Source organism: Condylura cristata, unplaced genomic scaffold (assembly GCF_000260355.1).
Source record: "Condylura cristata isolate star-nosed mole 26May11 unplaced genomic scaffold, ConCri1.0 scaffold00016, whole genome shotgun sequence".
Taxonomy (NCBI): Eukaryota; Metazoa; Chordata; class Mammalia; order Eulipotyphla; family Talpidae; genus Condylura; species Condylura cristata.
The window spans coordinates 18957055-18983174 of record NW_004567117.1 but is presented as its reverse complement, the minus strand read 5'-3'; the positions used below and the strand labels follow the sequence as shown (position 1 = coordinate 18983174).

Here is a 26120-nt window from a genome sequence, read left to right as displayed (position 1 = left end):
CTGCTAGATACAGATAAGAGATTTTTTCCCACCCCAAGAAACAGCACCTAAATATTTTTTTGAAACATTGTCAAATTTATGGAAAAGTCCTGAGTATAGTTCAGGGACATTTGTTTACCTGAGCCATTTGACAGTTTGGAGAACTATTAAACCTCATGTCCTATTAAATACTTTAGAATATATATTATGTCTTCTAGAAATAAATTTTTTCCTGTATAACCTTAATATGACAATCAAAATTAAGAAAATAGTATAATACTGTGTTATTCTTTAGTCCTCTATCCTAGATTTGGCATTTTTCTCATAAATATCTTTGCAAATCATTTATTTTTAGTGTCCCTCAATTTAGGTTTTTCTTATGATGAGATTCGCATTGAATATGAATTGAGTATCACAGGAGAGAGACTGTCATCTTCCTTTCATGCTCTTGTATAACACATGCTGTTTCTTACTTTCATTATCTCTTTAACAAGAAAGCCTTGTTACTGTGTTCATGAGCGTGGCAGGATATAGCAATGGGCAAAAGAAAAGAATGCCAGACTCTCTTACTACTAAACAAAGGTAGCTTAAAAATGTGTATACATACAGTATTAGCACTAACAGGAGTTTCTGTTCAACCTGGTCCAGCAATAACCATGACATAATTGGTATCTCATTAACTAGCTCTCAGTTAGTTACAAGCTAACAGTCAAGCCTCTAACTCATGATGCCATGCCTAGATGGTTTTTAATCATCATTATTTGTGAGTTCTTAGACCTCTTGCCTTTGACAAAGTAGCAGTACTTGTTTTGGATCTCTTGCTTTTTTAGTAGTAATTGCTTAGGGCTTTTTTTTTTTTAATTTTAGTTTCATTTCTCTCATCTGTTTAACTTTTATTAGAGGAAGAGCCACTTACCAGGTATTTGTGTGTGTGGGTTTATATATTTTTTTCTAGTCCAGAGAAATTTGGATTTTAATACTTTGTTTTACTTTCTTACAGAAAAGGCATGCATTGCGCTGCTATTGTCAAGCCATGCAAGTTTACAAAGGAAAAGGCTGGTCTCTTGCAGAGGACCATATTAACTTCACTATTGGGCGCCAGTCTTACACTCTCAGGCAACTGGACAATGCTGTGTCTGCTTTTAGACATATTTTAATTAATGAAAGTAAACAATCTGCTGCTCAACAAGGAGCCTTCCTTAGAGAGTATCTTTATGTTTATAAGGTGAATACTGATTTTCAGGAGTGGTTACTAAAATTACATTAAGTCATTGTTTTTAGTAAACAGTGTATGTGGTACTATAGAGTCGCAATATAATATATGGCTTTATTAGAATGTGTTACCTATCATAATGAAGTATAACAGTCTAGGCTTTTTGATCACAATCTGAGTTGTACTACCCTTTCACAATTCTTTAAAAGAAAATCTTAATATTATAATAAGCATTTGATTTGTGGCTGTTCTTGGAATTTAAAAAAATTTGAAATGCCACAAGCTTTCTGAACTGTTGTTTCAGTTTTTGTTTTCAGTTTTTTTTGAATCACAACTAATTTTACAATATATTGGCCTTTCTTTACTATCCTTTGGAAAAGTATGTTCCTTTTCTTTTCCCGTGATAAATGAGGAGGTCCAGACCTTTGAGAATAGACAAATTATTATGGTATAACCCAGAAAAATTAATTGGAAGAAACAATGAGAAATTTTAATTTTTTTTTCCTTAAGGGCTATGAATAATAAATATTATACTTCTCTTGCAGAATGTAACTACTCTTTTATACTTTATTAATTTGAAATTCTGGGTTAAGCTGTTGGCATATAGAATTCTACAGTGAGTCACAGAAAGTAAAATGCTTATTAATGTGTGGAAGTTCAGTGTCCAGAGAAAGCTAACTAGCTATTAACCTAACAAAGATTCTTTTGGGCCAGAATAAATACCTAAGCTACTTCTTAATTGTAAAATATTATAGCTTATGTACTAATAATTCTTTATCTTAGCATTCTTTTTAGCATTTTTGATACCTTAATAAAAATGAGGAAACCAATATTTAAAAGAATAGCTTTCTCAAAAATTGTTTTTTATTTCTCCTAGAATGTAAGTCAGCTATCACCAGATGGTCCTTTACCACAACTTCCTTTACCATATATTAACAGTTCAGCAACAAGAGTTTTCTTTGGCCATGATAGACGACCAGCAGATGGTTAGTAAAGTTTTATTTGGCCTTGTGATGTTAAGATTGTTTTTTAAAGTTTTTTTTCCTTTGTTTAAAAAAATAATGTGTAGTTGTCAAAGACTATTTGATAATAAATAAGTTATCTATATGCTACCTGAAGATAACTACTACTATAATTTCTAAAACCTTAATATTTTCTCTTCCAGTCTTAAAAATAATAATAGCAAAACAGCTATAATTATAGGGCCTTTTCTCATATACTTTGACTAATGTTATGGTTTTAAATAATATTGATAAGCATTGTTAACGCTGTAATATATTTTATTCAGTACACATAAAATATTGTTTTTCCTCAAATTTTACTAGTCAGTTTATATATCTGTATAATTTTGGGTCTGCCTTTTTCTGACCTCTGTATGTTCACGTTTCACTCATCATTCAGCCCAACTTTTGTGGCAGTGCCTTCTCTGCTATTCCTTCCTTCCTCATTATTCTCTCTGATAACCAATGTATTTTTCATAGTCTAAGAATTATTTTTGCTGTGCTCACATTAAGTGCTTTTATTTTAGCATTTGCTGGTTATATAGATTTTCTCATCATTTTGCTTATGCAAAGTTATGTTAGAGATCTTTGTGTATAAAGTTATTTTCTAAACTTTTATTATGGAAATTTTCAAGTACACTGAAACAGAGAAGAATTGCTGATACTTTTATTATTGTTCTAAGACTTTAAAATACAGAATTTTTTCCCTTAAGGTAGAGCTGGCATTCTATAGGGGGTGAGAGGGGAGTAGGATCAACACAGGGGTGGGAAGAGCACATGGGATTATGGTGATGGCACTTGGGTGAATTGGTGTTGGGAAGTCATGGGGATAACAATTGAGATTAAAAAAATGTACAAAATAAAGAATGACAAACATATATATATATAATTTAAAAAGAAATAAGAAAAAAATAAAAGCATGGACTGAGGATACACTAATGAATAATGTTGAGAACCTTGGGAAAAAATTGAGTCTGAGAATGACAGTACTAGACCTAAAGTATAAATATATTAAGACTTTCAGTGCATGTTAAAGTAAGCTTGTAGTTCTAAACTTAAAATGTTTTTCCTTAAGCTCTAATTTACTGTTCTGTTAAATATATTGATCAGGATATTTATGATGGTGGTGTTACTAATTAATAGCAAAAAATAGTGAAAAAATTAAAAATCCTATTGGGGAATGAATGAGTTACAGAATGATACATTGAATATTATTCTGTTTAAGTTTTATGAAAGATGGAAACCATTTATGTGCATTGCTTATATACTGTGTGGTAAAGTAGAAAAAAAGCAGTATGAATAAGAATGCTGTACCTCAACTTTGGAGTAACTCCAGAAAGAAATGGAGATAAAGGAAAGAATAATGGGGTTGGGGGGAGTTACAGACACCATCAACACTATAAATATATTTTATATGGCAGAATTTGACATTTTTTAAATCTTCACATGCAGCTATTATATTCTCTATGCTTTTTATTATATATGTTTGAAATGTGTTTTTTGAAAATTGTAGAAGAATAAGAGAAATAAATTCATTCAAAATCAGGAGGAAAAGAGTATCAGTCTTACAAGCGAAAGATCTAGTTAGTCCAGAATAAATAAGAGGATATTTTTCTTTCAGACAATTGGAAATAAGTACAAAAGAGTGTGTATTTTTTTTTTAAACACAATTATTTGAGCACTTTAGATTTTTACTTAAGCTGTCTCATTTTCAGGCAGGTGTTCATAACATGTGTATTTAAATGTGACACTCTTTTTTTAGGTGAAAAGCAAGCAGCCACTCATGTAAGTCTTGACCAAGAATATGACTCTGAATCCTCCCAGCAGTGGCGAGAACTTGAGGAACAAGTTGTAGCTGTGGTTAACAAAGGAGTAATTCCACCTAATTTCCATCCCACACAATACTGTTTGAATAGCTATTCAGATAACTCAAGATTCCCATTGGCAGTTGTGGAAGGTGATATACTTTATAGTGGTTTTTGTTCGTTTTACTTACAATAGATTCAAGATAATTTTTTGTGTGGCAAATAACTGGGGAATGCAAAGATAAACATTTGGCATTTATAATTTAGTGAATTTCTTTTATAAGACAAGTAATAGAGGCTCTAATACAGGTATATGCAGTGTACTGTTGGAGTATAGAAGAGAGAATGACATTTTTTAGTACAGAGAAATTGGAAGACGTTTCTAGAGGAGGTAATTTTAAAACTGAATTTTGAATAAATGGTTGTTCACAAGGTGGAAAGGATAGCCTAGGTAGAAATGCAGAGTTGAGAAAGCAAAGTATGTTCAAAGTATTGAAGCATTAGATTATTATGTTTTATTAAAGTTACTAATTTCAGTCTTTCTTTTATAGAACCAATAACAGTGGAAGTGGCATTTAGAAACCCATTGAAGGTTCCACTTCTGCTGTCTGATTTGTCATTGCTCTGGAAGTTTCAGCCTCAGAATGTCAGTGGAAAGGATAATGAAGAAGTTAAAGAACTAGTAAGTTATTAAAAGGTATTTGTAAATAAGCATGTTTCAATAATAGCCTAGCAGATGCTATAATAATTTTGCAACTGTACATAGAGTTACAATTACTCTCTTTTTTTGGCTTATTTTCTCTAGTTATGAAGGTTATGATACATGCGTATTGTTGATAATTGAGAATTCAGAGGACATAAAAAAAAGAAATATATATTCCATTGTTTAGAAAGAATCACTAGCATTTTACTGTCTTTGCAATCATGTCCTTTTGTATGTTTTCCCTCACATAGAGAATTCTTGTGGGTATATGGGTGTTTTGTTCTTTCTTGATTTATTTGCATATTCTGTATTAAAATATATAAATACTTCACTTTGCATACTGTTTCATCATGTAGATGATCTGTAAACATTTGTACTATTTCTTCATTGTTAATTGTTTTGAAAGTTTCCATTATAAATTTATTGGTAAGAATTTGGGTGCATAGCTTTTATCCTTTCGGTTATTTCTGTAAGAAAGATCCTACATATAAAGTAAGAAAATTTAGGGAATACGTATTTAGTATTCTATATTGGTTTACCAGTATTTCATAGCAACAGGCTTCTCTGTAGCCATATGCATGAGTTGAATAAGCATTCTTATTTATTTAAAAAAGCTATTGATAGGAAAAATGCCATCTTACTATTTTATTTTCCATCTCATTGATTTCTGATAGCCATATTTCTTGTATTCATAACTCCCCCTTTTGTCAATTATCTCTTTATATCCTTTATATATGTATATATTCTTTGTTCCTTACCAATGTCTAGAACAAATTTATTTTTACATCACTTTGTACTTTTTTTCATCTCGATTGTAATCCTTGTGGGTTTCCCATCACCGAGTCACCTTTGTGCCATCACCATAGTCCTCATAGTCCTGTGCACACACACATACACACACACCCCGGTTTTTCATTCCATTCTACCTCCCCCCCCCAAAATGTCTCTGGTATATCTGGTATATGGCTGTTCATTATTCTTATTGTCTCGCCTGGTCCGTTATACTCCTGCTATGAGTGAAACCATCCGGTATTCTTTCTCTTTCTGGCTTATCTCACTAAGCATGATCTTTTCCAGCTCCATCCAAGTTGCTGCAAAAGACATGTGTTTCTCTTTTTTGGTTGCTGAGTAATATTCCATTGTATATATGTACCACATCTTTTTAATCCAGTCATCTACTTTTGGGCATTTGGGCTGCTTCCATGTTTTTCCAATTGTAAATAAAGCAGCAATAAACATGGGGGTGCAGGTATCTTTTTCAATCAGTGTTTTTGTGTCTTTTGGGTATAGAACAAGTTTATAGTAAAGTTTTTCATGCAAGAATGACTTGAACAAATAATTTTTTTTTCTCTGACCAATAGAAATGAGTTCTCCTAAAATGTTTTTACCTAGTTATATGTTGATTTACATACCAGTAGCCTCTTCACACTTCATTTCCACTAGTATATATTGTTAAGGCATAGCTTTAGTAGTGCGGTAAAGTCATTTTCAAACTGAGAGATATCCTAAAATTTTGGTGCTAACTTATGAAGGGAGAAATGGAAAAAAGTCTGTTTAAAACAAGGTCTCTTGAAAGTTTTGATTTTTTAAAAGATAGCAATATTTATAATTCTTGCTTGTTGAATTCATAGAAGACATTTTCTGACTATTCTGAACAGTTTGAAATAACTTGTTGAATTTTCCAGCCTTTATTCTGACTTGAATTCAGCAACCTTAGAAATTTTCTAATGTTTCTTGGACATTTAGAAAAGAAATTAGATTAATTTGATCTGTTCACCCTTGGAAAATTGTTTTAAACAGAACTGTTAGTCTTTTAAGTAGATTAGTATGTCTAGTATATTAGATTTTAAAGGAGATTTATTAAAATTAAGTGAGAATTTCATCATACAGTATTATAAAATAAATACTTTTATACTTCTTATAAATTTTAAGTTTTTTACATCTCTTTCTGAGATACTCCTGGTTTTTGAATAAGGTGATGAACTGGAAATTTGGGAAATAAAATTTTTATATCTTCCACCAGATAGCTGATTTCATGGTAAAGTAAGACAATGTTTATGAGGATCAGATTTACCTCTAGTGTGAGCTAGTTTGCTCAATATAAATGCCAATTACTTGCAGGAGAAAGGCTTTTCATCTTTCCCACTACTTTTATTGGTCATCATACTTTTATACATCTGCTAAGACTGCATTATTTTTTCTATGTGTATTTAGCCAATTGGGAAAAAGAGGCTAGTCAGAATAAAAGATGGAGAAATTTGTGAGATGAAGTTAAGTGGCCATTTTGGTGGTTGTTGGCAATAAACAGCTGAATTTTTACTCTTGGGGTTTATCTTCTTGGTAACTGCACCTTTGAGTTAGATCACGTACTCTCCTCAGTTCATTTCAACTGAATGACATGAAGAAGGTATATGGCTTTACTCCAGGGTGAAAATAAAATACTTTGAATATTGCTTAGTACCTATTGTTTTTAGGTATTGATATATAGGTATGTTAGTAATCTGATACTTTGTTAATTGGAATGACTGTTTTACAAAATAATTTGTTTTTCAGGTAACAGGTGAACCTGAAATGATTGGATCTGAAGTTATTTCAGAATTTTTAATTAATAGTGAAGAATCTAAAGTGGTAATTGTTTTATCTTTTTTCTTGAGCCATCTTAAAAGTAAGATGAAACAGTTTTTTGTAGATCAAAGGTAAAAAGAAAAATGAACTTAATGTATCCAGTTTTTAAACTATTCTGCTTCCCTTAAAAAATAAATTTCAGGCCCTCCCTGGTGGCGCAGCATGTTAAAGCCCTGCACTAAGAAGCTTAAGCCACTTCCTCATGAGTTCGATCCCCGCTTGCCCTGGAGGAGATCCACATGACGTGGCAGACCTCTCCTGACCCGCCCGCTGCTCCCCTCAGCAGTGTACCTCTTCAGTCTGCCTCTCCTGCTCCCCACTCTGTCCCTGGTGAATCTTCTCACCCTCCGCTTCTCTGGCCTGTACCCCAGTTCTGTATGAATAAAATAAATAAATCTTTAAATAAATTTCAAAGAATAGGAAATTGGAAGTACTCAGGAAGAAATTGGTATAAAAGTGAGTTAGTTTACAGTAGTCTGGTTTGTTAATTTCTTGAGAAATCTGGTGAAAAGTTTCTGCTTTCTTCTGGGGATCATTGTGGTAATTCTCTATATTTTCTAAGATGTATTTATGCCTACAGAAACTGAGGTACAGGCAGGAGGTGGGGGGGATGAGATGATTCACCAGAGTCAGAGTTGTGAGCAGAGCAGGTGGTTTGACTGAGGGGAGTAGAAGGTAGGTCAGGAGAGGTCTGCCATGCCATTTGGGTCACCTCCTTGGTTGGGGATCGAACTCCTGCTGCAGTGGCTGCAGATAGCTTCACAGTGCTTCAACACCAGGGAGTGCCCCATTGTGGTAATTGTAAAATTTGGTTGACTAGACTATGTTGACTTAAATTGAAAGTACAATGAAGTCTATACTGGTTAAATTTTGAGATACATATATGTATATATATATATATATATATTTTTTTTTGGAAGAAATGCTTTCCAACAAGATAAATGAAAAAGTTGAGGTCAAGAATATATTTCTTCAGCATTATAGAATTTAGATATTGAACTATTTAATGTATTATGAAAACAGATAATAAGAGTGGTTTTAATATCTCCACAGGCAAGACTGAAGCTCTTTCCACATCACATTGGGGAGCTGCATATTCTGGGAGTTGTTTATAATCTTGGCACTGTTCAGGGCTCTATAACAGTAGATGGCATTGGTGCTCTTCCTGGATGTCACACAGGTAAACCTATATAGCATTGCTAAACAGAAAAATGATACTAAAATCTCCACAGGATACACAAAATAAAATAAATGAGAAGTGAGCTATTTCCTGACTGGATTTAATAAAAATTTTATGAAGGCATTTAGTCAGATGCAAGAACAAATAATTTGAATTATATTAAATTCTGCCATAGCTTGAAAAATAAACAGTTTTATTCCCTTTTAAAGTACATTTTCTTTGGATAATTTTTAGTTTCTACCTGGTGTATTTTCTGAGGATGCTCCAAATAGCATTGATAAAGTCTCCTGCCTATACACAAGACCATCTTATAGCATGTCCTGTTTTAATATTTTCTTTTTTTTTTTTAAAGATTTATTTATTTATTCATATAGAACTGGGGTACAGGCCAGAGATGCGGGGGGTGAGAGGATTCACCAGAGACAGAGCGGGGAGCAGAACGGGCAGATCGATGAAGTACACTGCTAGGGGAGCAGCGGGCGGGTCAGGAGAGGTCTGCCTCGCCATGTGGTCACCTCCAGGGCAGGCGGGAGTCGAACTCATGCAGAAGTAGCTCAAGTTTCTCAGTGCTGTGCTTTAACCCGCTGCGCCACCAGGGAGGGCCCAATATTTTCTTTTTTTAAAACATAAATACTGGCCCTCCCTGGTGGCGCAGCGGGTTAAAGCACATCAGTGAGAATCTAAAGCCGCTTCCGCATGAGTTCGATTCCCGCCTGCCCCGGAGGTGACCACATGGCGTGGCAGACCTCTCCTGACCCGCCCGCTGCTCCCCTCAGCAGTGTACTTCATCGATCTGCCTGTTCTGTTCCCCACTCTGTCTCTGGTGAAGCCTCTCGCCGCCCCTGAGCCTCTGGCCTGTACCCCAGTTCTGTATGCACAAATAAATAAATCTTTAAAAAAAAAAAACAAAACAAAACATAAATACCACCGTTTTCATATCATAGGCTACATAACACCTTAAATATTGCCATCTTTCCTATAAAGAGAATAGGATTTTAAAGTTAAACTGATATTCTTGATGCAGCATGATATACTTTATAAATTGTTATAAAACTTAGAACTGAAAAACTACAATATAAATGACATAGCTCTTTTTTTTAATTTAGAGAATCGTTACAGATCTAATATTTATCTTGTAGAGTATACTATAAAATCCCTCACTTCCAGCCTTTCACTTTGGTAGACATGTATTTATATGTAACAAATTAGTCATTGACAGGCTTGTATTTAGCATTTACAAAAGCAAATTATTGATATTGGAGAATTTGTTGATCCTTTTAACCTTCTGGTGAATATTTTTATTGTTTGCATATCTTACATGATTCATTACAAAATTGTTTTTATAAAATGAATGAATCTATACGAAAACAAAAATAATAAATTTGAGTATTGTGTTCTGTAGCTTACGTATTTGTAATTTTTGGTTGAAAAACACCAGAAAAGGTTCATTTATAAATAATCTTGCTAATTTACACCAAATCTTAGGTAACTTACCTGTGTATTAAGGACTTGTTGAAGTTCCTTTCCTTTTCCACTTGTTCATATGTAGGATCTTAATCTAGTATCACAAAGTTATGATTGTCAATAAAATAAAGCTAGATGCTTTATCGCCAAATGTATGTATTGTCATAATTTATGTTGTTTTATGACATTTGTCAGAGACCTTGAAATATTTAAATAAATTACATTTTCCAAACATAGTGTCAGTGATGTCTTACTTTAGGTTAGCTCTTTGTTATATAAAATGGTAATTGGGGTTTGAATGAAAATAAATATGGGAAGTTGGGCATTATATATCTGGTCTCTGTATAACATAGAGTTGGCTCTAAGTAGTGCTATCGGAAAAAAGATAGCTATATACTGTAGCTTATTTTTTTCTCCATGCACATATATTCATGCTAAATTGATGTCAGTTAGCATACCAAATTATTTTAGGACGCTCATTGTTTTTTATTTCAGGAAAACATTCTTTGAGTATGTCAGTCCGAGGCAGACAAGATTTAGAAATTCAAGGTCCTCGACTTAACAATACAAAGGAGGAGAAAACATCTATTAAGTATGGGCCTGATCGACGTTTAGATCCCATAATTACTGAGGAAATGCCACTCTTGGAGGTATTTCCATTTTTAAAATTTCATGTACTTAATTGATTTCAGATTATATAATGTTTTCAGTAAATTATTTTTAGACTTTGAGATTATTGACAGTGTCACTAGTTTTGTACTTTGCCATAGCCTATTTGATAGTATGCTGGTTTTTGTGTATTTTAGTGTGTTTTTATTTTACTTAAGTTTTATACCACTGTTTTTGATACAACTCAAAATTAGTAATTCCTGATAACTTCTAGTAACTAATTTGAATAAACTTATTTGACACTAATAAATTAGTATACTATAATGCTATACCTCATTAACATCTCATATCTTTTTAGTGTGTGTTGAATTTCCACACAAAACTTTCTTCTTTTTTCATATCCATTTTTAAAACTTAAGATGTTCCCAAATTTTACTTGCTCCCTTAAGAATGTAACTATAATTTGCATTCCAGTTTAGATTGAGAAACACTGATTTTGTCATTGCAATCTTACCTTTATTAGAATATTTTCTTCTGGGACGTCCATGATGGCGTAGGGGATTGGAGCGCAGCACCGCGAAGCTCGCTGTGGCTGCTTTAGTGCAAGTTCAATCCCCGGCCCCGGAGGTGATCCACATGCCGTGGCATACCTCTCCTAACCTGCCCGCTGCTCTCCTCAGCAGTGTACTTCATTGATCTGCCTGTGCTGTTCCACACTCTGTCTCTAGTGAATCCTTTCACTGCCCCTACACCTCTGGCCTATACCCCAGTTCTGTATGCATAAATAAGTAAAATCTTTAAAAAACAGAAAGAATATTTTCTTCTTACTTTTGCTTTATTAATATCCTCCTCTTAGGTACTGTCAGTATAATTCCAATCTTCACATTTAAGGATTTTTGAAATGCAAGTAACTTACTGTGTGATTTAGTTATCACATATTTCTACGTCAGAGTTATATGTATCCAATCCCTTTTCTGAAATCCTTAGGCCTAATGTGTATAGAAGTTAATTTAAAAAATAAAATCTTGTTTTAGAAATTATATGTGGGCATCTGTAAAGTGCTGTGTAGCCTCTATTGGGTTTGTGGAACATCTAGTAATCTAATACATTAATGTTACTAGGGTTAACACATGAATGTCACACTAAATGACAAAGCCCATCAAAAAATCTCCATTAAATAAGACAGCTTTTGCTCCCATATGAGAAATGGAAAGTTTGAGGGAGATTGGAGCTTCCTGGATTTTAAAATTGTGAACATATATCTTGGACCTGTGTTTTTTTTTTTCCTTTTAAGATCTGTAGTGTTTCTTTTCATATTAATGATGTATAAGTAACTAGTTGAGTTGTTTTTCAAATTGACAATGGCGTTTTACTTAATTACTTAATATGGCCATGTCAAATTGCTTATAATTTCTCTTTTATAAACTATATATGATGGAAGTTTTGCTAATAGTCATTAGACTATGGAAGTTTTGCTAATAGTCTATAGACTGTTGACATTTTACCTTTCATCATAATTTCATACTTAGTACCATTGGTCTCTGTCTCTTAAAATGGGATTGTTAATTGGCACAAACTCAGGGAACTATTAAAGAGAATTACTTGTAAACTTTTAATAAATACAACATCTTAAAGTGTTACTCATTATAGATTCAGAATTTTTAACAAACAATATAATAATATTTTTTCCCTCCAATACAGGTATTCTTTATACATTTTCCTACAGGGCTCCTATGTGGAGAAATCCGAAAAGCTTATGTAGAATTTGTCAATGTCAGCAAATGTCCTCTTACTGGCTTGAAGGTTGTTTCTAAACATCCAGAGTTCTTTACCTTTGGTGGCAACACAGCTGTTTTAACACCACTAAGTCCTTCAACTTCTGAGAACTGTAGTGCTTACAAGACTGTTGTGACAGATTCTACCTCTGTGTGTACAGCACTCATATCATCAGCTTCTTCTGTAGACTTTGGCACTGGCATAGGAAGTCAGCCAGAGGTGATTCCTGTCCCCCTCCCTGATACTGTTCTTCTACCTGGAGCTTCAGTCCAGCTACCAATGTGGTTACGTGGGCCAGATGAAGAAGGTGTTCATGAAATTAACTTTTTGTTTTACTATGAAAGTATTAAAAAACAGCCTAAAATACGGTGAGTTCAAATTGTTTTTATTTAACCTTTATTTTTAGTATATGTGTACAAATTCAGTTACATTTGTTAATATATATTATTGTATATTGTATCCAAATTGAAGAGGTTTAAATTGTTGTGAGCCTATCCAGATAGGTAATTTTACTAGACTATTCTTTTTTTTTAAGCTATTGGTTCTTAGATTGACCAGGTTTTAGATGTTTTATTTGGGATTAGAGAATCATAATACAGTGAAGAGAACACAAGGAGAGTGATTCTTAGATTAAATGTACACTTTTTTACTTCTTTAGTCACAGAATATTAAGACACACTGCAGTTATTTGTACTAGCCGATCTTTGAATGTACGAGCTACTGTTTGCAGAAGTAATTCTCTTGAAGAAGATGAGGGCAGAGGAGGCAATATGCTCGTCTTTGTGGACGTGGAAAATACCAATACTGTAAGTTGATTTAAAACCAAAGTTTGTTTTTAAGTATATTTCAAGCTTTCCTTTGTTTAAATCTTTTACAAGACAGCAGAATTTCAGATTATTCAAGTAGAGTGTTGGAATGTTTTAATTCATTATTTTATCCTTCAGTCTCTTTCAAAATATAAGGAGCTGTTGAAATTAATACTCGTAAATATTCATATGACATATAGCCCCATCTCTCAGTAGTTCAAACTAGAAGAGATCTTAAAAGTGCCTCTACTCTTCACGATTGGAAATTGAGATTCTCCAAATAAATTTACAAACTTATGTTAAAGATTTCATATTTGGTAGTAGCTGGGAATCCTTCATTCAATACATGGCCTTTATATAAAGATTTCAAACGTTTAGTCATTCTTGTCATGTACATGAAATATAAAAATGAAAATTCTTGAGGAATGGAATGTAACCTTATGATTGAAATAGAACCTCCATATTAACTCAGTTCAGCTACTTTTTGCACTAGGATACTTGGTACATTCATATATACTTTTTCATTTATAAAATTTGTAAGAACACTTTTTGAAAGAGTTTATTTAGGGTTAATGGATTAATATTTTGATAATCATCTAATCGATATTTGTAAGAGTAAGAAAATTTAATTTCAAATCAACATATTGGAAATTAAAAAGTTTTGCAAAATTCAAATAATTTCATATGTATTGGCTGTATATTGGGATTCTGTTTAATGAAAGGTTTTTGATTTAATGGGAATGAGATATTTCAAATAAAAATAGGAAGAGTACTATAGTTTTGATTAAAAATTGATAATTTTCATCTAAATAATACTAGTAACTCATTAATATAATATACATATATACTACATATATGTATATATAGAATAGAACAGCTGGCTACATTTCATTAGTTTAAAATTTGGCTGGTAGGAATGTATTATAGGTAAATATATTTCTTGGGTCACATGTTGGCATCTCTGTTTTAAGACTGTTTAGATGATTTAAAAGCTGAAGTTTTCTGGAAAATATATATTTAATTTACCCTAAAATAAAAATTTATCTTAACATTCACTAGCAATGTATACATATTGCTTTGATTAAAATGTTCTAATGCTTATACATTCGAATGACCCTCTACTTCTTTTTGATAGAGTGAAGCAGGTGTTAAAGAATTCCATATAGTACAAGTATCAAGTAGTAGCAAACACTGGAAGTTACAGAAATCTGTAAATCTCTCTGAAAACAAAGGTTTGTGTCTTTTTCTCCTCTTCATAATAAATTCTTACATTTTGATTGCTTAATTTGTCAGAATAGTTTCATAATTTTATAATTTCTTTTTTAAGCATTCCATTGTACTTTTTTTTTTTTAATTATTCATATACAATTGGGGTACAGGCCAGAGATGTGGAGGGTGAGAGGATTCACCAGAGACAGAATGGGGAGCAGAACAGGCAGATCAACGAAGTACACTGCTAAGGGGAGCAGCGGGCAGGCCAGGAGAGGTCTGCCACACCATGTGGGTCACCTCTGGGGCAGGCAGGAATCGAACTCATGCGGAAGTGGCTTTAGCTTCTTAGTGCTGTGCTTTAACCCGCTGCGCCACCAGGGAGGGCCTCCATTGTACTTTTATTAGCTTTTTCCATTGGTATAATAGGTGCCTAAGTACATGATTACTGTCAAAAATTGAAACAGTACAGAAATTATACAGACTAGAAAAAGGGTGTTTTTATTTCCTTTGCTACTAAGACAGTGTGTTTCCATCCTAAATAACATTTAAGCAAAATAGGTACTTGTGATATATATTGACAAATTTATTCAAGATTGTTTCTATCATTTATCATTTTGCCAGTGATATGGGAGCACTTGGCTGGTGAAATGATAATTATTCTTTTTGGAAAAGAATTGTATACTATATTCAAAGTACATAAAAACATTTAAGCCCCTAGCCTTATAGTAATCATTATTTTGAAATTTATAATTAAAAATATGAAAAATCCATATAATCAGAGCAAGATTATGTTTAACAGGGAAAAATTCAGCATCACTTTAATGTGAATACTTGGACCTTTGTATTCATTAATGTATGTTAGCATTTGAAAAGTGTGTGCAGTAGTGGGAAAATGAATCTAACCGGAAAGAATGGTAAAATGGTGGGATTGTGAACTTTCTAGCCGCCAAGTTCTGAATTTCCAGACTTTTTGTTTATCTATACTGGCATACACACACACACACATTTTACAAAAATTGAATTTTATCCTTTTTAAGAGCTGAGTGAGATTTACTTCTCTGAGCTGAAAGCAAAGTCTTTTTTCATTATACATTATTTATAATTATGATTAAGGAACTCTAAATAATGAAATAGATATTACCAGGTGATAACCTGAGAAAGATTTTTCAAATTTTCTTTTTTCATTCTAGATGCCAAACTTGCCAGTAGAGAGAAGGGAAAGTTTTGCTTTAAGGCAATACGGTGTAAAGAAAAAGAAGGTATTTCACTTTACTTTCATATTTTCTTAATGGTTATATTATACTTCATGCCAATGATATGATTAGTTGTTTTCTCCTGTTTTTTAGTTGCCACACTGCCCTCAGAAAAATATACCTTTGCAGATATCATCTTTGGAAATGAACAGGTATGCAATCTGCACAATACTGATCTTACAAGTCACATTTTCAAATCAGCTGATTATTTTGGCAAAACTGTTTCCTTGGTAATTCCCAAATAGTTTGGAGGATGAACATACCAACCTTGTTGGTTTTGCAACTTGCCTTTATGCCTAAAACAAACCAAAAATGCTATATGGATTATGCCATTTAATTTAGTGTATTTAAAATTAATTTTCTTTTGAGAGTATCACTTGAAATAAGTATAGAAAAGAGAGACAGTATTATATGAGGACATTTGTTTATTAAGGAAAATGGTCACGAGTGCAGTCCCAGGGTTTTGGTTTATCATATAGTTCTAAAACCTAAATAATAAGCTGTTTTGTGATTTGTAATTATTAATTGTCTAGTGTGGTGATATTCTAACTTAATTATATATAAGAATTACCAAGAGCTGTGGTTTTGAAACTCCCAAAAAGTGCATAAGAATCACAGTGAATTTTGTTAAAATGCAAATTGAGTGGGATCAAATGTTCAACAAGAGTGATGTTGAGATGGTCAATCTGTAAGCCCTGTTTTTGACCTAGAGAATAGATAGGTCAAAATAAAATTGTAAAAATGAAAGCTTTGCCTACCTTTTTGTAAAGTTCTGATAGATTATGTTATGGGTAGAGTTTGAAAATACTCATTTTTATATAAGCTCCACAGATGTGAAGAGTTAATTTGAAAACCTAGACTAGACTATGTGTGTAAAATACTAGCCTATGTGTGTAAAATTCCATTGGGACCTCTTATTGATACTAGTTTTTCTTTATGCTCTCCTCTTGATGATTCAAAACATCCTTATACTTTTGTATTTCTTTTTATCATTCGTTTATATCTGAGTGCTTATATCCATCTTTTGGCTACTTGAGGAAACAGCTATTCTGGAAATATCTTAGTTCCAGAAGTTCAATGATTCCAAAACAAGTATGTCTTGTACATAAGTGGGTTGAATTTAGCATTCAAGACTTTAGTTTTGTTCACTTCTTTCCTAAATTTAAAATCCCTTGGAACATTATTAAAAACCTTGAATTATACTAAGGTTGAAAATTTTCTGTTGTATTTTTTGCTAAATAAGTTTGTATAGAGCAGTGAAGAAACAAAAATATTTTTCCTTTTGGTGAATATGATTGAATAAATAACTCTTATCAAACACTATCACATCAGTGAGAAAACTGGGAGCAGAAGGTTACCAGAAAAATTTGTCTTTTAAAAAGGAAATGTGTATATTTAATAATTAACTCAAGACTTTGCAATTTACATTTTATAGCCTATAATGAAGTAAATTACAAGTGTAGAGATTTTACTGTGAAATGAAATATTCTCAATTAAGGAAATAAGAGAAGTTGTGAGCCCATTTAAATTTTTTTTCTAATGTTTTTTCAAGTATGAAAACCATGTTAATGCCAGTAACTATTTGCAAACAGATAGTACTCTGTGGTCTAAGTATTTGAATGAGAAATACTTGTGTTACCTGAATAGTTAAAAACTACTCATACTTATATGTCACAGTGGCTGGCGATAGTTTGATAGTACTGAGACTTTAACCCCTGCACCAATAGGGAGGCCCACATCTCCGCCCTACACCCCAATTCTTGTATGCATAAATAATAAGTAAATCTTTAAAACAAGCGCACAAAAAAACCTAGTTTTGGATACTTAGAAAATCAAATCTAGTGTCATACAATGTAGATGAATTATTTTGATAGAATTTATTTGACATAATAGCTAAGATTCAGGATAACTTACACAAAATGTTTAATTGTGCAAGTCTTAGTGTGACCTTCCTGTACAACCAAATTGACAAGAAATTACTAAATAAGCCTTTTAGCTATAGAGAAGTTAGGGAAATAAAAATTTTAGCATGATAGTTTAATTGAAAACATTTATGTAGACAAGTGTTTTTTTTTTTTAAACAGATAATAAGTTCAGCAAGCCCCTGTGCAGACTTCTTTTATCGAAGTTTATCTTCTGAATTGAAGAAACCACAAACCCAGTCTTCTGTGCATACAGAAAAGCAATCAATAGAGGATGCTGTAAGATTAATTCAGAAATGCAGTGAGGTGGACTTGAATATTGTTGTATTATGGAAGGTATGTATTCCTAAGTTACTTTAGCTAGCCTCACCTATATATACTTGATTCTTAAGTTGAAATATAAATGTAATTTATTTTCTTCTTAAATTTTCCTCTTTCAACATTAAACTTTTTAATAGTTCCATAATGGCCTTTTTTATTTTTCTTCCTAAAGAAAGAATTCATTCAAATTCAGTGACTTTCTTCTTGGTCACTGTTATTTAAGTTGTACTGAGACTATTCGGGATGTAAGTTCTATGAAAGCAGGTATTATTAAACTTCTTCATGAGCATTTTCAAAACACTTCAAAAGGAAAAACAACAACATGAACATCTAGGTACCTACTACATGACTTCAGCAGCCACTAAGTTGTTGCTATTCATATTTCACATATTCTGTTGCCCTCCTCCTTTGCTTTTTTTCATTTTATTTTTACCTTCCCTTCCTTTTTACTATATTATGTATTTTTAAATGGGTACTAGAAAGTTATCTATAAATGTGTCTGTGTATTTCTAGCAGATGAGGACTTTTTTGTTTAATATCACCCCATAGTATTATTATCTTGTCCAACCAAATAACATTAATTCTTAGTACTTTCTAATTGTTGGTCTGTGTTTATTTTTTCTAGATTATTTGAAAATATTTTAACTTTTTAAAAATTAAAATAGTAGATCCACACAGTATCCACTCCTCGCAGATCAGAATGTGATTCCTTAGGTGTTTGTCTTTCCTAAAGTTCCTTGAACTGGAATACACAGCAGGCTTATTTTATAGTGAAATTAAAGATCTAGCCCAAGTATATTCACCTGAAGTATATGAAAAGATTTGAGTTTACATAGTCTGATAGAAGAGCTAATATTGCTTATGCCCATAGTAGGTGATCACTACACATATTTTAAGTTTATTCAAATATTCTCGTATTCTTGTTACTATATCACATTTTTAGTGAATAAAGTTTTTTTGAAACCAAGCTGATTTTGCTTAAGCTCTACTAATAAGACCTACGACCTTTCTATACTTACTTTCAGACACACACACACACACACACACACTGTGTTATATTGAGGCAAAACAGTTTTTTTCACACTTACTAATTAAATTAATAAATTGAAAGGCTGACACAGCCATGAATGTTGTTAATTGGTAGATACTAGTCTTAGTATTTCCACCTTCCATCAAAGATTACACTGGTTATTTCTGAGTTTATTGTCCAGCAGGACAACATTTCTGTGCTTTGTATCTCTTAGGCTTATGTAGTGGAAGACAGTAAGCAGCTTATTTTAGAAGGTCAGCATCATGTGATTCTTCGCACTATAGGAAAAGAAGCCTTTTCTTATCCTCAGAAACAGGTAATGGCTGAGTTTGAGCTTTCCATGAAACTTCTTGTGGGGGGATGGGGAGTGTTGCTTGTACTTTTGAAGGAGTCTGTTTTGTGCAGACTTAATATTAGCTTTTGAATCGTGGGATGGTAGCAGAAGACTGGTTAATATTTCAATGAACATGAATTGCTTTTAAAATTTTTACTAACAATTTATGAGAGTATTAAGATGCATTGGTGATAATTGTGTTTCATAGCATATATTCTATATTGAATTTGAAATTCATAATTTTAAAAAGAATTGATACGTTCAAGAGGAAGAGAATCATGTCCTTTCTTTTCTTACTTGTTGAAACAAGCCCACGTATCATAACTCTAGGGGGCATATCATAAAATGTAAGGGATGACATCTGAACTCTTGTGGTACCTGGTAATAGTGTTTAGTATGTTTTCTTATTTTTCCTAAAATATGCATTAGTCTTACCAAAAAGCTAGTGCATAATGAAATTTAACCACACTTAGTCCTGTAATTCAGTGACTTTGTATAGTGTTTACAAATAATTGATCTTAGAGCCCTCCCTGGTGGCACAGTGAGTTAAGGAACAGCACAGTGAAGCTCTCAGCAGCCACTGCAGCACCAGTTTGATCCCCAGCAGACCTCTCTTGTGTTGCTTGCTGCTCCCCTCAGCAGTGCACTTTGTTGATCTGCCCTTTTAGCTCCCTACTCTGTCTCTGGTGGATTCTCTCATCACCCCTGCACCTCTGGCCTCTTCCCCATTTCTGTATGCATAAATAAATGTTAAATAAATAAATAATAGATCTTAGTTTTCAAGCATTTCTTCCTATTATTTTGACAATTTTTGTTTTGAAATAATTTTCAAATTTAACATGTAAGTGGTATAAAGAGTACCCTTGTATCTTTCATTCAGGTCTATCAATAGTTTACTCTGTGCCTTAATGCTTTATCATTCTCTTTCTGTTCCGTTTTTTTCTTAATCATTTTCATGTATCACTCTTATGCAAATTGAAGACTTCATGCCCTTCTGCCCCCAAATCTTTCATTGAAAATTGCTAACAACAAAGACAATCTCTTACATAATCATGAAAACTCTTACTAAATCCGGTGAGCTTATCACTGGAGATATATATATAAGAATATATTCAAAAGTCTTAGTTATACCCTTATAACTTTCTCATCAGTACATTTACTTAGCTATTTAATCTCTGTATGGAGGTTTCTCAGTCTTAATATATCATCATGACTTTAAAATTTTTGAAGAGTTTATGCTAATTATTTTGTAGAATAATACCTCTGTTTTTTCCTTGTGTTTCTTCATAATTAGATTAAGGTTATATATTTTTGGCAGAGGCACTGCATAAGTGATAATACTTAAGTGTACTACATCAAAACTTATGATACAGATTAGAAATCCCATTGTAGTGATGGATCATTTGGTTCAGGTTATATGTAGCCTGTTTCTCCAAGGTAAAGTTACTACCTTTCCTTTAATAATTATTTAAAAATTTGTGGTGAGATAATTTGAGATTATGTTAATACTTAATTTCTGATTAAACTTAGATTCACTAGTTTTAGCATATGCTGGTGGTTCTCTAACTTGGATCAGTTTTAATTTTGATGGTATTACTAATGGTAATTTTCTAGGTTTAATGAAAGTATTAAATTCAACCCCAACTTATTATTTTTTTTTAAAGATTTATTTATTTGTGCATACAGAACTGGGGTACAGGCCAGAGGCTCAGGGGCGGTGAGAGGCTTCACCAGAGACAGAGTGGGGAACAGAACAGGCAGATTAACGAAGTATACTGCTGAGGGGAGCAGCGGGTGGGTCAGGAGAGGTCTGCCACACCATGTGGTCACCTCCGGGGCAGGCCAGGCGGTAATCCAACTCAGATTCTCAGTGCTGTGCTTTAACCCGCTGCGCCACCAGGGAGGGCCCTAACCCCAACTTATTTTAAGAAAATTATTTTTCTTCTTTTGATTATAAAAATAAAAAAATCCTGAGTTTTTGTTCTAAGTATCATAAACTGTTGATAATTTGGAACATCTCAAACAATGGCAAGATTAACATTTAGAAAGTGAAGTGGTGATTTCTATAAAACTTGTATTTCTACCTTATATATGGCTTATCTTTTATTTATCTGTAAGTTTTGAAATATTCTATATTCTCTTTATATTAGCTGAGCTTAAAAGACAAGGCAGTTTCATCAAACTGTGATGAAATAGAATTAGAGCCCAAAGACTTTCATAGTGATGACTTAGTGCAGATTATTTGGATAACTTGAACTTCAGCTTTCTGCTTCAAAAAATATGGCCATGCTTTACTTCTGCTCTGCTGGTTTTAAATCTTTTCATTATGTAGTGTTTTTACTGTCATATTTTTGTTCCTTAGGAGCCTCCAGAAATGGAACTTTTAAAATTTTTCAGACCAGAAAATACTACAGTTCCCTCAAGACCATCAGCAGAACAACTTTCTAATCTCATTAAAACAAGTCTTCACTATCCAGAATCTTTTAATCATCCATTTCATCAAAAAAGGTTTGAGGTTTATTTTTTTTTTTTTAATTTCTTTACAATGCAGTTACTTATTTTGACATGGCATTATCCCAAATACGAAAAAAAAAAATTTAGAATAATATTGGAACTATAGAAATTACGCTTAAGTAACTTACCCTTTATTGCCATTATAATATGTTGCAGCTGTGGTTAAAGATGGGTATTATGTCAGCCACCTCAGTTGCCAGAAGTTTCCTTTTTGATGAGCAGGCTTATCATTACCTTAAAAATAAGGAAATATATATCATTTCTTTTTTAAAGATTTATTTTTTATTTATGTATACATAGAAGAACTGGGACGTAGGCCAGATGTATGAGGGTGTGAGGGTGGGGTGAAAGGTTTCACCAGAGACAGAGTGGGGAGCAGAAAAGTCGGGTTTTTGATGAACTACACTGTGAAGGGGAGCAGTGGACAAGACAGGAGAGGCCTTTTGTACCATATGTGGGTTAGCTATCTGGCAGGGGTTCAAACTCAGGTTACAGTGGTGATAGTGCTGACACTTAGCCCCTATGCTACCAGGCCCCACGTCATGTTTTTTTGTTTTAGACATGGAAATTAAGCTTAATGTGGGACTACAGTATTGAATCATCAAACTGTTCAAATTTAGGTCTCAATATTTAAGACTTATAGACTGTTAACTTCATGAAGAATGATATATTTTTAACTTTGATAAGTAAAATAACTGAATAATATAAAAATAGAAAGTCTTAAATCAGATGATACACTTCAAAAGGTTGCTGGTTTACAAATACAAGGTGGCAAGAAGTCTATTAGAACCAATTTGTAAATGATAATTGAAGGTATAATTTGATGATGGCTTCCAAAGGGTTTGGGGATAAGATGGGGTGGAATAAAAAGAGAACCTACAGAACAAAGGCAGTTGAGAGATGAGCATAGGAGAAAAGGAGCATACCGAGAAGATGGGGAAGACAGAGCAACGAGACAAAGGTGCTCGTAGGTGGAGTGAGAGCAATGGTGTATAGAATTGGCTAACAGTTTAAAATGCTGCAGAAAAGTCAAATTATAAATGGACTGAAAAATTGCTCATTGGATCTGACAATAAAGTAATTGTTCATGATTTTCGAGAACAGTGTTATTAACTAGATAGTGGGGATGGAAGCCTAGTAGATAGGAGAGAGCGGGAAGTAAGGGATCGTTCTTGGTTGAGATTTTGAGATTATTTACTTTTTTTTTTTTTTTGGAAATGACCACTGAGAAATACTTCAGATATTTTTAATAATGGCCATAGTAAGTGGAAATAAAATGGTTTTCTGGATACAGATATTCTAATATGTAATATTCAGGCATTGTATGTTTTACTTCTTATTTACACAAATAATTTGTCTTGTGATTTGGAAACTCTGTCTTCCCCTCACTTGAATCTGATTCTTTTTATAGAATTTATATCTGTTTTGCATTTCTTAAGTGTTAGTTTCCAGGGGAGTCGGTTCCCTTGTTTTAAAACTACATCTAATTTTTGTCGTTTTTTTTTTTTTTCCCCCACAGCCTTTGTGTAGTACCAGTTACCCTCTTACTTTCCAATTGTTCTAAGGCTGATGTTGATGTAATAGTTGATCTTCGGCATAAAGCAACAAGGTAAAGATTTATTTCATGCAAGGTTGTTTTGCAATTTAAAATTTAAAGTAATTTAAGAGCAACTTAGCTTTTTGAAATTGTGCAGATGATTACTTAGCATGGATAAGGGAAGTTTACTCAGGCATGCCCTGATTTTTTTGTTTGATATAACAGAAAAACTACAGATTATAGTCTTAGTATTACAATAGAGATAGGATGAACAGCAGTGCCCAAAAGCTGTATGTGAGTTTTGTCAGAGACAAAAATGTTAATAATAGCTTATTAGTGCTGAAGAACACTAAAATCGAAAATCAACAAGTTTGTCATAGTAGCATGGGGTGTTTGTTTCTTCGTTATAAAATAATACCCCAAAATCCCAAATAGATCCAAACTACCATGTGTGATACTCTTTAAGAGCTAGATGCTTATGGAATTCAGAAATTTTTAGGTTTGTTTTTAGAAAAGTAATGTGTAGACCTTCCCTGGTGGCACTAGAGGTTAAGTTGTAGCACTATGAAGCTATCCACAGCCATTGCAGCATCAGTTCCACTCCCCGACAGGGAGATGACCCACATGGTGTGGCAGACCCCTCCTGACCCGCCTGCTGCTCCCCTCAGCAGTGTACTTCGTCATTCGGCCTGTTCTGCTCCCCACTCTGTCTCTGGTGAATCCTCTTAACTGCCCCTGCACCCCTGGCCTTTTTTTTAAAAAAAAAAAAAAAAAAGTAAGCATATACTCATTATCATTGTTTAGCACACCAAAAAGAATTTGGGGCAACTCTCTGAAATTCAGACATACTCTTTTGATGATTTTGTATATCATAAATGAGTGAATTAAGGTCTTACTGATAGAGACTATGTGGTTTCCAACTTTTCAATATTAAACAATTTCAGTCTTTTAAGCATTTTTGTATATACATTTCTTGTTTTTGTTGGATAACCAATTTGAAATCAGATTCCATCATTTACCAGCTGCTATTGTGAGCAATAAACAGAAAATTCACTGAACATTGTACCTGAAAAATACTATTAGTAAGAACTAGCTATAATAGCTATAGTAATAATTGCCATGACCATTATTGTTTTAAAAAGTTGGCCTCATAAAAAATAATTTTTAGTGGTAAGATTGCTAGATGAAAGTGATGAATCTTTGGGAAAACAGTTGTGAATGAGAAAATCTTAATCATTTTTTCTCCTTCCTTAGTCCAGAAGCATTTGAAATTCATGGATCATTCACATGGCTTGGACAAACACAATATAAACTTCAGCTTAAAAGCCAGGAGATTCACAGTTTGCAGCTGAAAGCATGCTTTGTCCATACAGGTGTCTATAACCTTGGAACTCCTAGGGTATTTGCCAAGTTGTCGGACCAAGTTACGGTGTTTGAAACAAGTCAGCAGAATTCCATGCCTGCCCTGATCATCATCACTAATGTGTGACACCTTGTAAATTTGCACTGAAATATACAAGAATCCATTTTACTTTACTGAATGGGTTTTTACAGCAGTATTTGAAATACCTAACTTACTATAGAGTTGGTGTTGGATCACTGCAAAATACCATGACTTGTCAGTTTGTTGATGACAGAAAGCACGTTGGATTGAGGATACTTATATTCTTTTTTTATTATTTCTTTAAGCCCTGGTTATAATTTAGATGCTCATAAGACAGAATATCAACATATCCATGCACCTTATTAAGCCCCGTCTTAAAAACCAATGTCTAAGTCTGCTGTTACAATTTATCAATGGTATGTGAATATTAGGAGATGATTTTGAGGAGGGAAAGGCCCTGTTAAGCCATCAGTCTATAATTCCAGCTTTACTGTGAAGTTCTGTAGAATATTAAATACAGATTTTCCTGTCTTGCTTTACACAGTTCTCTAAAATCAGTTTTGAACTTTGGTTATAGAGTCCTCATACGTCAGTATCTGGTGGTTCCTATGGCTTATACAGAACTTTGTAAAAACAAAAAAATTTTTTCTGATGCTTTGAATATAGTTTTGAAAGGAGTTGACATTTTTTTCCTTGTTCATCTCGGCATACAGTGCACTATTTCACAACATGAGATTTTTGTCATTTAAATTATATTCTTTATTATGTAACTAACAATTGAGTTGATCTGTTTAAAATATAAATCTACTCAAGTTAATTAAAAATAAGCTTTTCAAAAATGTATTATATTTATAACAAATGTACTGTAAATAAAATAAAGACATGCTATTCACTGTATAAATTTATTAGATACTTTTTTTTATTCTGAGGACTTAATGAATTTTTTATTTTAGGTGAATATTATTATTTATATTAGTAGTGCAGGTACCAGCCCAGTTTTTCCCAGAGAACTTTATGATCTTCACTAAAGTGAAGTACAGTCTTTGTTCCTATGTTGTTGGTGGCTTTGATATATATGGGAAAATGCATTCTATCTTTAATTGTGTTGTGCCTGGTTACAAATTTGGATAACCCTTTTATATGTTGGGACAAAGGAAGATCAATGCTTACTAAACCTACTATAAATAACCAGACAGCATGATGCTACTTATGGCAAAATAGTTAATAAATTTAACCTTTCTGATAATGAAAAATAACATCAGAACATTTTTTAAAATCTTCCTAAAAAACAAAGTGTTTACCAGTATAGTCAATTATTAGTAAGCCAGTAACAAGGAGAAGAAAATCCAGGGAGAACTGATCAGCATCTAGGATTACAGATAGGCCCTGATTACAATGGTTCAGTTAGGATTTTTTAACTTTACTGATAGTGTAAACACTTTACCAAGTTGG

The 26120-nt window shown here is 33.0% G+C and overlaps 1 protein-coding gene across 7 annotated transcripts in view; it reads left to right on the top strand.

Moving 5' to 3' along the window:
* The window catches only part of TRAPPC8 (trafficking protein particle complex 8), a 67503-nt gene extending 41984 nt beyond the window's left edge, over window positions 1–25519 (top strand). For 3 of the 7 annotated variants that reach the window (XM_012725938.1, XM_012725936.1, XM_012725934.1), the window contains 17 exons: window positions 980–1204; window positions 2070–2178; window positions 3956–4150; window positions 4550–4680; window positions 7255–7329; window positions 8380–8506; window positions 10466–10620; window positions 12281–12723; window positions 13014–13161; window positions 14297–14393; window positions 15564–15632; window positions 15699–15778; window positions 17711–17884; window positions 19114–19215; window positions 21596–21741; window positions 23267–23356; window positions 24539–25519. In XM_012725938.1, the coding sequence (XP_012581392.1) occupies window positions 980–1204; window positions 2070–2178; window positions 3956–4150; window positions 4550–4680; window positions 7255–7329; window positions 8380–8506; window positions 10466–10620; window positions 12281–12723; window positions 13014–13161; window positions 14297–14393; window positions 15564–15632; window positions 15699–15778; window positions 17711–17884; window positions 19114–19215; window positions 21596–21741; window positions 23267–23356; window positions 24539–24773 (2601 nt within the window). In that variant the 3' untranslated portion in view covers window positions 24774–25519. Of the gene's footprint in view, window positions 1–979; window positions 1205–2069; window positions 2179–3955; window positions 4151–4549; window positions 4681–7254; window positions 7330–8379; window positions 8507–10465; window positions 10625–12280; window positions 12724–13013; window positions 13162–14296; window positions 14394–15563; window positions 15633–15698; window positions 15779–17710; window positions 17885–19113; window positions 19216–21595; window positions 21742–23266; window positions 23357–24538 lie in introns of all 7 variants that reach the window. The other 4 variants (XM_004683815.2, XM_012725937.1, XM_012725935.1 and 1 more) reach the window with 2 other exon arrangements.
* The last annotated feature ends 601 nt before the right edge of the window (window positions 25520–26120 follow it).